The 15,737-nt window shown below is 43.3% G+C and overlaps 2 protein-coding genes and 1 long non-coding RNA gene across 4 annotated transcripts in view; 2 read left to right on the forward strand and 1 right to left on the reverse strand.

The window, feature by feature from the left end:
• Nucleotides 1-5,632: 5,632 nt before the first annotated feature.
• Nucleotides 5,633-7,091, forward strand: LOC125619125. Its single transcript, XR_007350644.1, has 2 exons — nucleotides 5,633-5,722; nucleotides 6,519-7,091. It is a non-coding gene; the product is annotated as an uncharacterized LOC125619125 (long non-coding RNA).
• A 2,343-nt stretch (nucleotides 7,092-9,434) lies between these two features.
• Nucleotides 9,435-14,395, reverse strand: Rps14 (ribosomal protein S14). 2 transcript variants are annotated; one of them, XM_015486280.2, is made up of 5 exons: nucleotides 14,266-14,395; nucleotides 11,747-11,897; nucleotides 11,092-11,253; nucleotides 10,022-10,098; nucleotides 9,435-9,549 (listed from the first exon to the last, which is right to left on the reverse strand). In XM_015486280.2, exons 2-5 carry the CDS (start codon nucleotides 11,893-11,895, stop codon nucleotides 9,482-9,484), a joined length of 456 nt encoding a protein of 151 aa, XP_015341766.1. In that variant the 5' UTR covers nucleotides 11,896-11,897; nucleotides 14,266-14,395; the 3' UTR covers nucleotides 9,435-9,481. The 2 variants fall into 2 exon arrangements, with proteins under 2 accessions (XP_015341766.1, XP_015341774.1); XM_015486288.2 differs by lacking the exon at nucleotides 14,266-14,395 and adding an exon at nucleotides 14,084-14,104.
• A 3-nt stretch (nucleotides 14,396-14,398) lies between these two features.
• The window catches only part of Ndst1 (N-deacetylase and N-sulfotransferase 1), an 84,178-nt gene continuing 82,839 nt past the window's right edge, over nucleotides 14,399-15,737 (forward strand). Inside the window, exon 1 of the mRNA XM_015486261.2 lies at nucleotides 14,399-14,534. The gene's annotated coding sequence lies outside the window, so the exon portion shown is untranslated. The remainder of the gene's footprint in view (nucleotides 14,535-15,737) is intronic.

A 15,737-nucleotide genomic window follows, 5' to 3' on the forward strand; every position in this document is an offset into this window, starting at 1 on the left:
CATCCTCCTCGGCTTATTTCTTTCACTCTGCTACCACTTCCCCTATCCAGTGAGCTGGAGGGAGAGTGGAACTCCTGAATCACAGGCCTAGCTCCTGACTCTTATGGGTCCTGGAAGAGCTCTAGTTACCTCCTCATTCATTCATTTATGTTTTTATTTGTTTGTTTGGTACCAGGATTGAATCCAGGAGTGCTTAACCACTAAGCCACACCCCCAGTGCTTTTCTATTTTTTATTTTGAGGCAGGGTCTAATTTGCCCAGCCTGGCCTCAAACTTGAGATCCTCCTGCCTCAGCCTCCCAAGTAACTGAGATTAGAAGTGCTCATAGTTTTTTGATGGAGTGGAAATTATTCCCACGTGGTTTCTCACTTTTTTGTTGCGACAGCAACTAAGTGCTAGTAAGTAGTAACACTGGGATTTGAACCCAGGTCTGAGTGGCTGCAGAGCCTATTCTCTTAACTAAAATGCAGGCCACCTCCCACAGGTCCCTTACTTTGAAGCTATGACCTTAGTGAAGGTCATAGCTTTGGCAGTCTCTTCTGAAGGGGCTGGATCAGAAAGGCACTTGGGATTCCTTCCTTATCATTTTTCATATGGATAACATTTTTTTTTTTTTTGGTACCAGGGATTGAACCCAGGAGTGCTTAATCACTGAGCCACATCCCCAGCTTTATTTTTTAATGTTTCATTTTGAGATAGGGCCTTCCTAAATTACTGAGGCTGTCCTTGAACTTTCCATTCTCCTGCCTCAGCCTCCTGAGCTGCTGGGATTACAACTCACATGGATAACTTCGACCTCCTTTACTCTCCAGACAGGCTTAATACAAATCCTACCCAGGAATGAAGGCTTTCGAGCATTTTCTCACATCTCTGATATTCTGCTTTCATGTCTCTAGAGTCAGTATGCTTACTATTTCCATGAAGAAACCAATGGAGTCAGTAGAACAGCAGAGCAGTTCAGTGCATGGATCTGATCCAAGTTGCTTTGGTTAAATTTTAACTCTGCTACCTACTAGCATCTTGTACCTCAGTTTCTTCATCTGCAAAAAGGTAATAATAGTAGTATCTCTCTTTTTTTTTTTTTTTTGTGGTGCTGGGGATTGAACCCATGACCTATATCCCCAGCCCCAGCAATATCTTTTCCTAGTATGATTATGAGAATTAAATAAGATGCTACATTTTAGTTGCTTGGTGTTATGGTTTAAATCTGAAATATCTCCAAAAGCCCATGCTCTGGGAGTATGGTCCCTAATGCAGCAAGGTTTGGAGGTGGGGTTTTTAGGCAATGATTGAATCATGAGGGCTCTGACCTCATCAGTGGATTAATCCAATTGATGGATTAATACATGCATAGCTGGACTGACTACTAGGAACCTGTTTGGAGGAAGTAGGCCACTGGGAGCATGCTCTGGAAGGGTTTATCTTCTCTCTGGCCCCCTCCTCTCATTCTTTGCTTCCTGGCTGCCATGAGCTGAGCAGTTTCCTCTGCAATGCCTCTCTGCCATGTTTCTCTGCCTTGGAGCCAGTTGATAATGGATTGAATCTTCTGAAACTATGAGGTATTTTGGTCACAGAGACAAAAGGCTAACACAGTAAAGGTTTAAAAAATTTACATCTACTAACATCATCAAAATCAATGTTATATTCCTGAGTAGAGCTATAACTTACCTCCCATAACCATCACACTTTAAGTCTAGCCCACCCTCTCATTCACTTACCTGCAGGTTATTCTATTGTTCTGCATTTCTCAATTTTTGTTTTTTCCTGAAGCCAGGATTTTTAATCCAAGGTCAATTACTCATTGTACAAACATGATTTTCCTAAGACCATTGTTTCTCCCTTACAGAGTCACTCATTGTTTTCCAAGCAGGCTCAACTTTGTCAAACGCACAACTAGGGGTGGGAGCATGGTAGCTTCAAGGCTTGTGCTCCTGCCCTCACAGGCCTGTATATTGTATCCCCTAGATTTGGAATCTCTGTCAGTGGGTCCCTTTGTTTATATACCCTAAGTATCTACTATTAGAGTAAGATTATATTATGATGAAGAGCCCAGCTTCTGGAGCCAAACAGCTAAGGTCAAATCCAGTGGTGTGATCTGAGCTGACAGTCTCCCAAAGCCTCAGTTTTCTCATCTGAAAAATGGGACTAACATTAATCTAGCCTATTTCATAGGGTACTGTGTGGAGTAAGAGAATGTGTGTAAAACACTCAGCATAGTACCTACCTCAATAAATATTTAGTATGAATATCTAGGGCTATGCTATTTAACATGGCAGCCATAGCCACATGTGGTGGTTGAGCTCTTTAATATATGGCTAGTCCAAACCAGAAAAAAAATTTTTTTTTTCAGTACTGGGGATTGACCCAGGGCCTTGCACATTCTGAGTAAGTACTCTACACGGAGCTACAACCCCAATCAGCTAGTCCAAATCAAGATACATTGAAAGTATAAAATACACAATGGATTTCAAATTTAGTACAAAAAGAGTAAAATATACTTATAATAGTTTCTTTATATTGATTACATGTCATAAAAATATTTTGGACATATTGGGTTAAATAAAATATTACTAAAATTAATGTTGTTTTATGCTTTATTAATATGGCTACTACAAAATTTGAAATTACATATGTGGCTCATTTTGTGGCTTGCATTATATTTTTTTGGTGCTAATTCTAATGGGTTCTGCTGTTTTTCAGTAGGGGAGAAGAGAGATTTAAATTTTACTGATTGCAATTATCTGAGCTACAAGGGCTCTTTGAATAGCATAGAGTCTAACCTCCTCTCTATAAAGTTAAGAAAAGGCCTAGAAGAAATGTGATATGCAAGCTGGACTTGGTGGTATATGTCTGTGATCCCAGTGAAATCAGAAGGTTGAAGCAGGAGGACAGCAAGTTGAGACAAGTCTTAGCAATGCAGTGAAGTCCTCAGCAACTTAGCAAGACCCTGTCTCAAAAATGAAGCCATCCCTTCATTTTTGAAAAATGAAGAGGGCTGGGGACATGGTTCAGTGGTTAAGCACCCCTGGGTTTAATCTCCAGTCCCAAAACAACCACAACAACAACCACAACAACAACAAAAGAAATATGCAGGACTGGAGATATAGCTCAGTGGTAGAGCACTAGTCTAGCATGTGTGAGGGTTAGGATTCAATACCCAGCCCCAAAATAAAATAATAAAAAAAAGGAAACAGAATTAGAATCAATGCACCCACATGGCAGACAGTTCCTGCCACAACGATGCTGCCATCTCGTGGTCATCCGTATATAATAGATGCAAACTCCTATAGCAACTGGGCTCCCTTCAGATGCAGGACTCTGCTACCATCTACTTCTCAACCTCTGCAGACATGAGGACAGAAAAGGTCTGCCTCCTGTGACCCTTGGCAGCCACACTGCTCTAGACGGTAGGGTGATTAAGAGCACAATTTGTGGCTATAGGTGTGCACTGTTTCAGGTGCTGGGATACGTAGTGACCTCATTAGACAAGTCCAGTAATTGCCCAGGCTAGGGCTCTAATGTGAGGTTTGTGGACCAATGTCAGCACTACTTGGGAACTTATTAGAAATGCAAATCTTCAAGCCTTCAGCAGAAACCATGGGATCTGAATCTGATGAATGCTCGTGTTGGAGAAGCATTGGACTTGGTGATAAAAACATGTATCAGGTGGCATTAAGGGCTATAAATACAGCAGAGTAAATGAATAACTGGAGAATGATGGCCAGAGGTGAGGGATGCTAATGATGGCCAGATCAGGGAAGATCTGGCTAATAAAATAACAAGTTCCAGCAAAGATCTGAAAGCGAATACCTGGAAGAAAGGGAAGAGGCAGGACATGATTCACTGCAAGATACTTCCTGTGAATCACACGCACATACAACTCTGCCTACATCTCCTCACCTTACAGCCCACAACTTAATCACATGAACCACACCTAGCTGTCCAGGGAAGCTGAGAATTTGTATTTTTCTTTCTTTTTTTAAATTTTTTTCGGCACCAGGGATTGAACCCAGGGGCTCTTAACTACTGAGCCACATTCCAACCCTTTCTATTTTATTTTTTGAGATATGGTCTCACTAAATTGCTGAGGCTGGCTTTGAACTTTTCAATCCTCTTGTCTCAGTCTCTTGGGCCACTGGGATTTCAGGAGTGAGCCACCATGCCTGACTGAGAATTGTAGTCTTTATTCTGATCAGTCATACATCCAGCTAAAAATTAAGATTCCTAATTACAATAGAAAATGAAGAGATTGTTTCTGCCACAATGATTCTGGCGTAATCAGCCTAGGGGGGGGGGTGTGGGTCTTGTTTTTCATGTATATGCCTCCAATCATGGAGAGATTCCTACTCATGAAGTGGTTTTATTCTATTAGCAGCTGTTATAAAACTCTTTATTTGACGTTCAATTCTATTTTCCACAACTTCTACCCACTGGCTGACTTCTATTCCTCCCTCCCTTTCCTTTCCTTTCCTTCCTCCCTTTTCTTTCCTTCCTCCCTTTCAGTACTGGGGACTAAACCCAGGGGCATTCTACCATTATTATATCCTCCTTTTTGTTTTGTTTTGTTTTTTTAAAGATAGGGTTTCATTAAGTTGCTCAGGCTGGCATCAAAATTATGATCCTCCACCTCCATCTCCAAGTCACTGGGAGTAGAGGTGCATGCCACTGCACCCAGCAACTTCTACTACTTTAGAGCTATATCAACAAGTCTGCTGCCTCTTCCCCCAAGATACAACTTTGAGTCCCTCATATATCTTCTTCTTGGGCCACTTAAGGCCAACAATATTCCCCTGAATTTATATTTTGGGAAAGGTTTTACTGATCCTGCATCAAGAGACTGAATTGCTTTGATAGTACCTTCTCTGGGCAACAGGAGGCTACCACCGCGTGTACCTGGGTGAACGAAGGTTGATTGGAAGACAGAAACATCTAGTGAGACTAATGTTCTCAGGAAGAATTCAGAGGAGGTTTTCCAGAAGTATATTTAGTTTCAGTCCTCTTGCAGTTGTCTCTCTGTTCTGTAATTTCTTCAGATTTATTTTGGAGATCAGTAATTCTTCCTTCAGCTGCCATTTAACCTATCCACTGAGCATTTAATTTCAATAATTACATGTATTTTTCCGAGAATTTTCTTTGGTCTTTTTCACATGTACTTAATTATTATTTATAGCTTTTGCCTGGTCTTTTTTTGTTATTCCACTGTGTATTTCCTTAAACATTTCATACACAGTTGTTTTATATCTTAATACCTTAAGTCTTCGGGAGTATCTAAGTGTTTGATATTTCTGCTCTCTTGTTCTTGTTTTCGTGTGTACTGACTTCTTTGTAGTGGGAAACTGGAGGGCCTCTGTTGTGAATGTCTTTCAAAGATTGGCTTTTGTTTCTGCCAAGAGTTTAGGAACACTACTCCCTGGGCCTACATTAGCCTAGAGATTCAGATTATTTCTGGCATCATGTGAATGTTGAGCTCCCTCACCTTGGTTTGGGGGTGTAGGGACAGAGCCTCAGCTCAACCCCCTGGCTAAGGAGCCCAATTTGCTCTCAGGGCTGGCTCAGCCTTCTTTGACTGAATCTTTCTGTTCCCTAATCCATTTCCATCTTGACATCCTGTATCTTTCTCATTTCTTTAAAGCCCTTGGAGCCCTGGAATACACATTTTGTTTTAATTTATCCAGGATCCAGAAAAGTCCTTCAAAGTACCACTTGGCTGAACCACAGAAAGGTAAGTATATTCATCCATCTTCCTACAATTCATCAAACAATCTAACAATCTTTATTGAGCCCCTACTTTGTGCAAAATTGGCCAGGTGCTGGGTAGCAGACAATGAGCAAGGCATACTCCTTGCCCTCTCAGAGCCCATGTCAGTGGGAAAAAATAGGCTATTACACTAGAGGGTGGCCAATGGTGTCATGTGGGAATAGAGGCACTATGGGAATTCAGTGGAGGGGTATCCTGAGGGGCAGTGAGGAAGGAAACTCAATGGGTGAGAAGAGCTGGTTCTCAGATGAGCAGAAGACAATAAGGCCACATGAAAGTGAGCAAATGCCAAAGGAGCCAAACTGAGGGTGGAGAGGCCAGGGAAGGACTGGGGAATTAGAAAAGGGAAAGGAACTGTTTGGCTTGGGCAGTGTGAGGGAAGGGTGAAGGGTGTGACCAGCTGGGGCAGACAAAACACTGAGATTCCCTGAGGAGTCTGGATTCTATTCTGAATAGATCAGGGTGGGGCAGTGACTTAACAGAAGGGAACAGCAGTTAGCATTTACTTCCACAGTGCCCAGAATGGAAGCAGGGACCTCAGGCTTGGCTCTACTGCAGAGCTTAGCCTCCAGCCCTGCAGTATGGCCCAAGGATAGGATGGGGCCAGAGAGAAGACAGGAAGTCTTGTAAATGGTGGTGAAGTGGGGCCTGGTGGGGTTGCAGTCATAGCCGTCACCTTCAGGTTATGTACTCAGGCTGGGCTTTCAGGGTCTGAAGGTTCAGTAGGCAATAGCCCCCATCAAGTTCTTTCCCACCTCAGTGGCTCATAGGCTGCCAAGTTCCAAACTGAGCTGCACAACTTACGAATTCCTGCAAACAAAACCCTGGCCCTGCTTCCAAAGACCTGGATGACTGCATTCCTGGTTACCAGGATACAGCAGAACAAGTTGCAATGTCCCATCACAGGAAATATAAAGAATGCTCCAGCAACTGCCAGCATTTTCCCACCAGGATTCCAGCCAGCTGTCCTTTATGCTGCTTGGCACAAGAACTGAAGAGGCATTAAGAATAGCAGCAGCTTCTTCAGTGCCAGGCACTGTGCTAAACACTTCCATCCTGTGATCCCCAGGCAGCCGTCATTGCAGGCGTTTTCACTAAATGGCTGACTCTGCCTAAGGTTGCAGGCTGAATCTGCGTACTAGGATTTTAATCCTGGCATAGCCACCTCTTGAGGGTCTCTGCCTGGGAAACAGACAGGATGGAAGCACCCCATTGAAGAAATTTTTAGATATTAAAAATTTACAAATGTTTCCATGTACCAGTCACCCAATTTTCTTACTGATACTATCTTATCTGTATTTGTCAGAAGAAATAAATGTTGGTACTTTCTAAATTCCTCTGGTCTTTGTCCTTGATTTTCATGACTTGTGACAATTTAAGGAGTATCTTGTAGAATGTCTTCTAATCAGTTATGGGTCTTTAGGAAAAAATATCAAGAGGTGAAATGCTCTTCCTACCATGTCAACCCAGAGGGCAAATATTGACATGATTTTTCACAAGTGATGCCAACTTTACTTTGGTTAAGTTAGTGTCAGTTTGCTCCCACAGTGAAGTTACTATTTTCCCTTTTTTTATATTCTTTGGAAAGTGAGTCACCCGGTTAGGCCCACTCTAAGGTAGAGTATCTACTTACATTTATTGGAATTCTAAGACTTATATCCCCTGGTCCCCATTTATTAAAATTTTTAAGATCAGTATGTGCCAGGTGCAGTGATGCATGCCTATAATCCCAGTAACTCAAAGCTGAAGCAGGAGGATCCCAAGTTTGAACCCTGGTAACCTGAAACCCTTTCTAAAAAAAAAAAAAAAAAAAAAAGAATGGGGATGTAGCTCAGTAGTATAGTACCCCTGGGTTTAATTCCCAATAAAACACAATCAACCTGGAGTCACTATTTTATGTTTTATGCTTTGGGTTTAACCACATGCTTCATTTAAAAATGAAAAAAACGGATTTTTAAAATGATTTATTAAAACATCATGCCAAGGTTAACAAATTTAGAAGAGACCACATAATGTAGATTTCATTTATAGTGAGATCCTGTCTCAAAATAAGAAATAAAAAGGGCTGGGGATGTTGCTCAGTGGCTGAGCATCCTTGGGTTCAATCCCTGGTACCAAAAACAAACAAAAAAACCAAACCACTGAATTGCATAAAGAGGTGATCTGTATGACTATTTAATAAGTGCAGCTTAAATCATTGTGGTGGTTCACACCTGTAATCCCACCAGTTCAGGAGACTGAGACAAGATGATTTCAACAGGCCAGCCTCAGCAAATTTGTCTCAAAATAAAAATGGCTGGATGTGGCCAGGCATGGTGGTACACACCTGTAATCCCAAAGGCTCAAGAGATTGAAGAAGGAGAATCTAAGTTCAAAGGCAGCTTCAGCAAGACTATTTCTAAACAGAAAATATATGGGCTAGGGTTGTGGCTCACTGGTTAAAAGTGCCCCCGGGTTCAGTTCCTAGTACAAAAAAAAAAAAAGTTGGGTGTACTTCCTGTACTTACCTGGCATGCCTAAGGCCCTGGTACAGCAAAAACAAAAACAAAAAGTGCAGCTCAGGAGTTTGATTTTTGCCAGGTTACTTTCTACACTGGTTTTCTTAGCTGTTATCATGGTTTTCCATCACTTTAAGATTCAATGCATAATTAAAATAGGATCTGGCATGTAACTAATGTCCTTCCTCACAGTAATCCACTTGTGCCTCAGGTCAATCTGCTTATTCCCTTTGCCTGAATGCATTGCTCAAAACATGCCATCCAAGGTTCACCCCAACAGCAGCATCTCATCAAGGTTTCCCCTCTTGCTGATCTCCTCCTCCAGAACCACCTTGTGTTTTGGTGCACTCACCTCTCCAGTCCTGGACACAACATCCTCTCCTTTCCACTGGCCTGACTAATCTCATTGCTCCATCAGTGGGCCCTACCTCCCCACCACAGGGTCCCGTGGCAATCCCTTGCAGAACATTCAGCACCATCTGGTGCCACTGTGTCCTTGGAGCTGGAATCAAGCTTCCGGAAAAGCAAGAACTTTTCTTTTTATTGCTGATGAGAAAATAGGACTTGGTGTGTATTTGTGGGGTGGCTGAATCTTTATGTACTTTATGTACCGATGTGGAACAATCTCTAAGATCTGCCAAGTAAAGAAAAGCAAGGCACAGCAGAGTGAGCTGCCCATTTTGCACAGAAGGTGTGGGGGGAGATACACGCCCACTTGTGTTTATATATGGCTCAGGCCTGGAAGGCTCCTCTTCTGCTCAGGCTACACTTGGATCAACAGTTCCCACTCTGCTCTGGCTCTTTAAGAATTGGTTCATTTTTAGAACCAACATCTTCATTTTCAAAACAAGGTCTCCAAGGCCTTGATTTGCTTTAGGTGACTGAGGAAGCTTAACACCACAACAAGCAAGTATGCAAAAGACCCAAGTAAGCCCTAGTACCTCACCTCTTCCAGGAAGCCAGTTTGCAGAACCCAGGTTCACCTGTTCTACACCAAGGGCCCAAACAGTTCCACTTATGTTCCTGCATGATGTCTTTTACATCTTCTGAAACAATATAATATTTTGTCACTGCCCCAAGAACCTCATGTCAGCTCATGCCCTCATCACACCTAGATAAGTGAAGGGAAATAAATACCCCCTGGGTGGCTCCTACACAAGAAAAGACTAGTGTTGAAATAGTTTACAAGGCATTTATTAACAGAAAATAATCTGAGGAGTCCTGTTCACAGACGGCGACCACGGCGACCCCCCTTCCTGCGGGTGCTGTCGGAGGGGATGGGGGTGACATCCTCTGTGGGGAGAAGACAAAACATCAGTGCCTGGAGCTGGATGGGAAGAACCCCAGGCCTCCCTAGGCCAATGGTCTACCCATTCAGCAGTAGATCCTATTGTTCCCCAAATGTGTTCCTATTATCAACAGATGAATGGGGAATTGTCCCACCTTCCACATCCTCAAAATCAGGAAGACAGATTTAGAAATGACACTAGGCCATCCCAAGCAGATGGGAAGAACACCATGCAGCTCCTTTCAGCAAATGTAACTGCCAAGAGACACCAAACCAGGCTCTGCACAAAATAGGAGCGGCACATGATTTCTGGTATCAATAAATACCCCTTGGGTGGCTCCTACACAATAAGGTTTCATTACATTTCTTGGAATTCTAAGACTTATATCCCCTGGTCCCCATTTATTAAAAAATTTAAGATCAGTATGTGCCAGGTTAGTTTCAAAACTAGCCTGTGTTTGTGAGGGGGAGACTTACCAATCCGCCCAATCTTCATTCCTGAACGAGCAAGGGCTCTGAGAGCTGACTGGGCCCCAGGTCCAGGGGTCTTGGTCCTAGGAAGTAGAAGTTCAAGTTAGACAAGCCAATGGTAATCTCCATAAGATCTCATAAATTCTCTAATGACAAACCTCGTGTAAAGGACCAGACAATAAATATTTAAGGCTTAGAGGGGTTACTATCGCTTCTGTTACATAGCCAACAAACAAAAATTCCTTTAACTATTATTAGAGTAATTTGTACAGACAGTACAAAAAAAGAACAGCAGGTCAACCTAGTCATAGGTCAGTTTGCCCTGCTCTGTCTGCAGCCAGGTAAAGCCCCCTCCCTTCATGCCACATGCTGTGACCCTTAAGTCTTCTTTGCTGCTCTGTCCAAGACACTACCACCTCTGCATGGGACCACTTGAACAGCTTTCTATCTGGTCTATACCCTACCTGGTAATCATCTATTCTAGCTTTCATGCCCAATAAAGCCCAAATTGTTGTCCTGTTCTATAATACCCAGCAAGGCTCCACCCCTGCATCTCTCCAATCACACCTCATACTACTTTCCTCCTCCTAGTTGCCCAAGCTCATCCTTACCCCAAGAACTTTTTCTTGAAACTGTCTCTAGCTGGAATACCCTCCTTCTGTCTTGCCCTCTCTGAAAGACTTCTGGATATCATTTAGGACTTAGTTGAAAATATATGTCATCACTAACTCCATACATTCTCTTCCTAGCGTTTGCCACAAATAGAGGTCACACACTCACTGCTGCTCTATTTGCTTAAAGTCTGACTCTCCCACAAGCCTAAGTTGCATACAAGGAGGACAAAGGCATTATCTGCTTTCTTCCTTTACTCTTTTTTCTTTTTTTAGTATTGGAAACATAGTGACTGGTATACAGTGGGCACTTGATAAGGGTGGGGTACATCCAGGAGCCAATTATATGTATATGCCTAAAATATCTTGTTTCTGATTACAAAAGAAAACCAAATCTCTCAAATCTAAGTGTTCTGGCACCTAAGCCCAGTTGTCTTACCACCACCCATCTCTAGCCTTATATACCTGTTTCCTCCTGTGGCCCGGAGTTTGATATGTAGAGCAGTGATGCCTAGCTCCTTGCACCTCTGGGCTACGTCCTGGGCAGCCAACATGGCAGCATATGGAGAGGATTCATCTCTGTCAGCCTTCACCTTCATCCCACCTGTCACACGACAGATGGTTTCCCTGGGGACAAAAGCAGAGTCATTCTTTTTCATCTCCCAACAATGATTCACTAAGTGATTATCATGTCTAACAAATAAAGACTGCCACAACTCAGGTATGGCAGAGCTTGAGTCAACTTGAGCTTATATCCTGATCCTGGACAAGAGAGTCATGAGCTCTGACTTCATGGGGTTCAGTTTAGTGGGCTGAAAGAAACAACACAGCTAAACCTTATATTTTACTTTTGCATTCAATCTTTAAAGATTAGTCTATGAGGTGTATTAATATCTTCATTTTATGTAGGAGAAAAATCAAAGTCAGAATCTGAATGACTTCACAAAGAATGTCTCCTTTTAATTCCTAGAAAATTGTGCATTTTTGGACAAAACGAGCAAACACATTTCCTTACCTGGACAAAGCATTAATTCTTTAGAGAGAACTTCCTAAACTGGGGACATTTCTTCCCTCAGCCTCTTGCCAGGTGGGTTTTGTGCCTCTCCACCCAGGTACTCACTTGCCAGAAAGATCAGTGACGTGGACAAAGGTGTCATTGAAGGATGCAAAGATGTGGCAGACACCAAATACATTCTCTCCTTCCGCCACCTGAGGTCCAAGGCTGATGACCTGTTCTTCCTTCTTTTCCTTTCCCTTGCGAGGTGCCATTTCTGAATAAAAGAACCTTAGAGTTAATGACAAGATTTCCATAGCTAGGCGTGATGGTGCATGCCTGTAATCTGAGTACAGCTCAGGGGGCTGAGGCAGAAGGATTATAAATTCAGGGCCAGCCTCAGAAACTTAGTGAGGCCCTGTCGCAAGATAAAAAAATGAAAAGGACCAGGGATATGGCTCAGCGATTAAATGCCCTTGGGTCTAATCCCTGGCACGCAAGCACGCGTGCACACACACACACCAAACCACCCAGAACCTGCTGTTCGAAACTTTTAAAGAAATCCCAATTTTGCTTCTTTTTGTCCCTGACTCCCTATACCTAGGACTATGGTGTACTTTCTCATCTGTATCTCACTAAAACCCATTTTCCCCTGTACTTGGTTGATGTCAACTAGTGGCTAAAAAGCAATGTGCCATTAGGTAACCCTTCTTCCAGAAACTACCAAAGCATAGCTACACAGAACCTTTAGGATAAGCCTAAATTCTAGCAGCTGACCAAAAGTACCCCTAATTTCTACCCAAAATAAGGACAACACACTTAGGCTTAGGTCTCTGCAGACTCGAGTTCAACTGGCAATTTTATCTAACTGAGCGAATCAATTATGTTTTCAGTGGTACGAGGGATGGAACCTAAGGTCTTACACATGCTAGGCAAGTGCTCTACCACTGAGCTACATCCTCAGCTGGCAAATCAATTCTTTCTGACCCTTCTTGTTTCAAATATATTAAGATAAAAAATTCAGTTGCAGAAATCAGAACCAGTTTAGATTAATTCTTGATCCACACACAGTAATGCTAGGAGTACTTCTAGGTTTCCTGGCCCTGGATACTCTATACTTTGGCTAGACCCAAAGAAGCCTGAAATACTATATACCAAAAGGCAATGCCAAGGCTAATACCTATCTATGTATCAGCAATGGTGCTCCAAAGATTCTTTATTCAAGTGGGGGAAAAAAACTGGCCACATCTGAATTCTGAACAAATTCCTTAGCTTAGCATTCAGGGATCTTTTACCAATATGCCCCTCAAGCCTCATTTCCTAATTCTATGCGCTACCTGTTCTCTCCCAAAGCCAATCTAAATCATCTTTGCCTACCAACTTATCTCCTTCTACTACTGCTTAGAACCAAGTCCTTAAACTTTACTAACACCAAATATTAAAGGCACTAAAACATGCCCTCCAGAAAAAGACCCATTCCAGAAATCCAATTGGTTCATGAAACCAAATAGCTCTAACCTGACATCGTCTATAACGTTAGGTGAAATCACAGGAATACAGGACTAGCAAAAAAGGCACACTGACAGGAAGAAGGTAAGGAGAATGGGCAAGGCTAGAAGGACTACTTCCTGCCTAAAGCCCCAGGCCTTCTAACCCCTCTGAGGCTCAGGCATCAGAACAATTTCTTAACATTATCAGAAGACACCAAAACTATGAAGAGCTCAAATGAAATCAGGCTATAGCCTGCAGAAGGAGTTAAGCCACCTAAGATCACACCATTTCAGCCCTGTACTCTGGCCAGATCCTTCTACTTCACAATTACCCTAGATTTTAAAAATCTGTCTCCAATGCTCCTGGATCTCTCTGGTGCCTTTCTTGTGTGCAAAACCACCTATTCCCACCTTCAAATTAGATAAACGAAATTGGTACTCAGTGGGTGAGTACTGTTAAGGAAGGTGCCACAGGAAATCTTACCTAAGCGAGTATTATATCCAGTGTCTACCTGCATTTCCCCGATCCCAAGGCCCTCAAGTGTTGAGGAAATGGTCACTCAGGGGTATTAACATACCTCAAACACTAATGTGCAGTCCCTACCATCAGCTTCTGAGTCGGGCCCCGAGGGCCCAGAACTAGCATCAAGAATCACCCTAATTCAGAAGCACCCAACACAGGGCCCGAGTCTTTCCTGTATTCTCTCCCTGAATTCTCACTACAACCGCATAGGGCAGACGCTATTAGTCCTATTTTCCAAATCTTGAGATTAGACACGGGTCTGCAATCGCCCAAGAAGAAGCTAGCGGGGTAGGGTGGGAGGAGCCCACAGACTACGGTCTCTGGGTCCCGTAAGTCACGCTGTGCAATCGCTGAAACGTGACTTAGTTCAGGGCCAAGTCCTGGACTCGAGTTCGTGTCCACTTCACAGAAATAAGCCTCCCCCCCTCCCCCCCTTTAAAACCAGGCGACCTCCTTCCGAGACAAGGCGCGAAGTTGATCCTAGACTGGCCGGGCTCGGAGTCTGCCGGTAGCGCGTCTCCTGCCCAGAACCTGACTTGGCTTCCGCCGAAAGACCCCACTACCACGTCCCGAGCCCCGCCGGGCCCTCTGGCCACAGGATGCCGCACGATTATGGTGCCTGGGCCTCATACCTGCGAGTCGCCTCCAGACTCTGCCACCGGAAAGAGAGATTGGGAAGGGGCGGGGCGATGGGTTATTTCCGACTGCCGGAAGTATACCGCTGAGGTCACGGGGGCGAGGTCGGCTCCCGGAATACGACGCTTTTATTGCTCACGAAAAGACTAAGACTCCGCCCTCGGGGAAGATAGTTTACTTAAGGGAGAGCGAAAAGAGGCACGGGGATGAGTGTTGCGCGAACGGGCTTGCCTACGGGACCGAACGAAGCGGATACACCCACGAGGTGAGGCGGGTTTATGTTCCAAGATGGCTGGGGGCCGCGACTAGTTAGACTTCCGCCGTCCTAACCCCGAGCCTAGCATCCTGGGAGTGGCAGCGCACCTAGTGGCGCGGAGGGGAAGAACAACAAGAGACTTCTAATAATGTACCTTTGGCTTGTTTTGTGCAGCCCCGAGCAAAATAAGAATGTTTAGGGGCTGGGGATGTGGCTCAAGCGGTAGCGCGCTCGCCTGGCATGCGTGCGGCCCGGGTTCGATCCTCAGCACCACATACAAACAAAGATGTTGTGTCTGCCGAAAGCTAAAAAATAAATATCAAAAATTCTCTCTCTCTCTCTCACCTCTCTCTTTAAAAAAAAAAAAAAAAAAAGAATGTTTATATGCCAGCCTGTGCTAAGCAATTTATATGCTTCATTTAATTCTCACATTTTCAAGCAGGCTTTTGGTTTCCCTTGTACAGATGAGGGATGTTAACAGAGACCGCATAATTGTAGTGGATATGAGATTCTGATTTAAAACTTGTATGCTCAATAGCCATTTCCATATATTCCTTTAACAATAATATAGAAGGACCTTGAAGGACTGGAAGAATGTGTAGATGGAGATGTGGAAAGGGCCAATAAGTGTATCTAGCAGAACTGGGTAAACATGCATACATTGCATGAACAATATATATGAAATCTATATAACGAAATGTAGATATTGTGTATGTTGGAAAAAATGAGCTAGCATGAAGAATAGCATATGTCTGTATGAGCTGTTGACCACTTTGAAAGACTTCAGTTTATGTAGGCATTTTTTTTTTTTTTTTTTACTCGGGATTGAACTCAGGGGCCATTATACCTGGCCAAAATTTTTCAAAAAAATTTGTAGTATCCTCTTTCCACTTTATAAAAACAAGTAATTGCTGGGCATGGTTGTGCATGCCTGTAATCTCAGCAGCTGCAGAGGCTGAAGCAGGAGGATCATGAGTTCAAAGCCAGCCTCAGCAATTTAGTTTGAGGCCCTGAGTAACTCAGTGAGACCCTGCTTCTAAATAATATACAATAAAAAAAGGGATGCGGATGTGGCTCGGTGGTTTAGTGCCCCTGGGTTCAATCCCTGGTACCAAAACAACAATAACAAAAGAAACAATTAATTACAGAAACATGAAAAGAACAAGAAAGAAAAAAGAAGTAACAGTCTTAATCACTGCTGTTCATAATTAG

Source organism: Marmota marmota, unplaced genomic scaffold, assembly GCF_001458135.2.
Source record: "Marmota marmota marmota unplaced genomic scaffold, marMar, whole genome shotgun sequence".
NCBI lineage: Eukaryota > Metazoa > Chordata > Mammalia > Rodentia > Sciuridae > Marmota > Marmota marmota.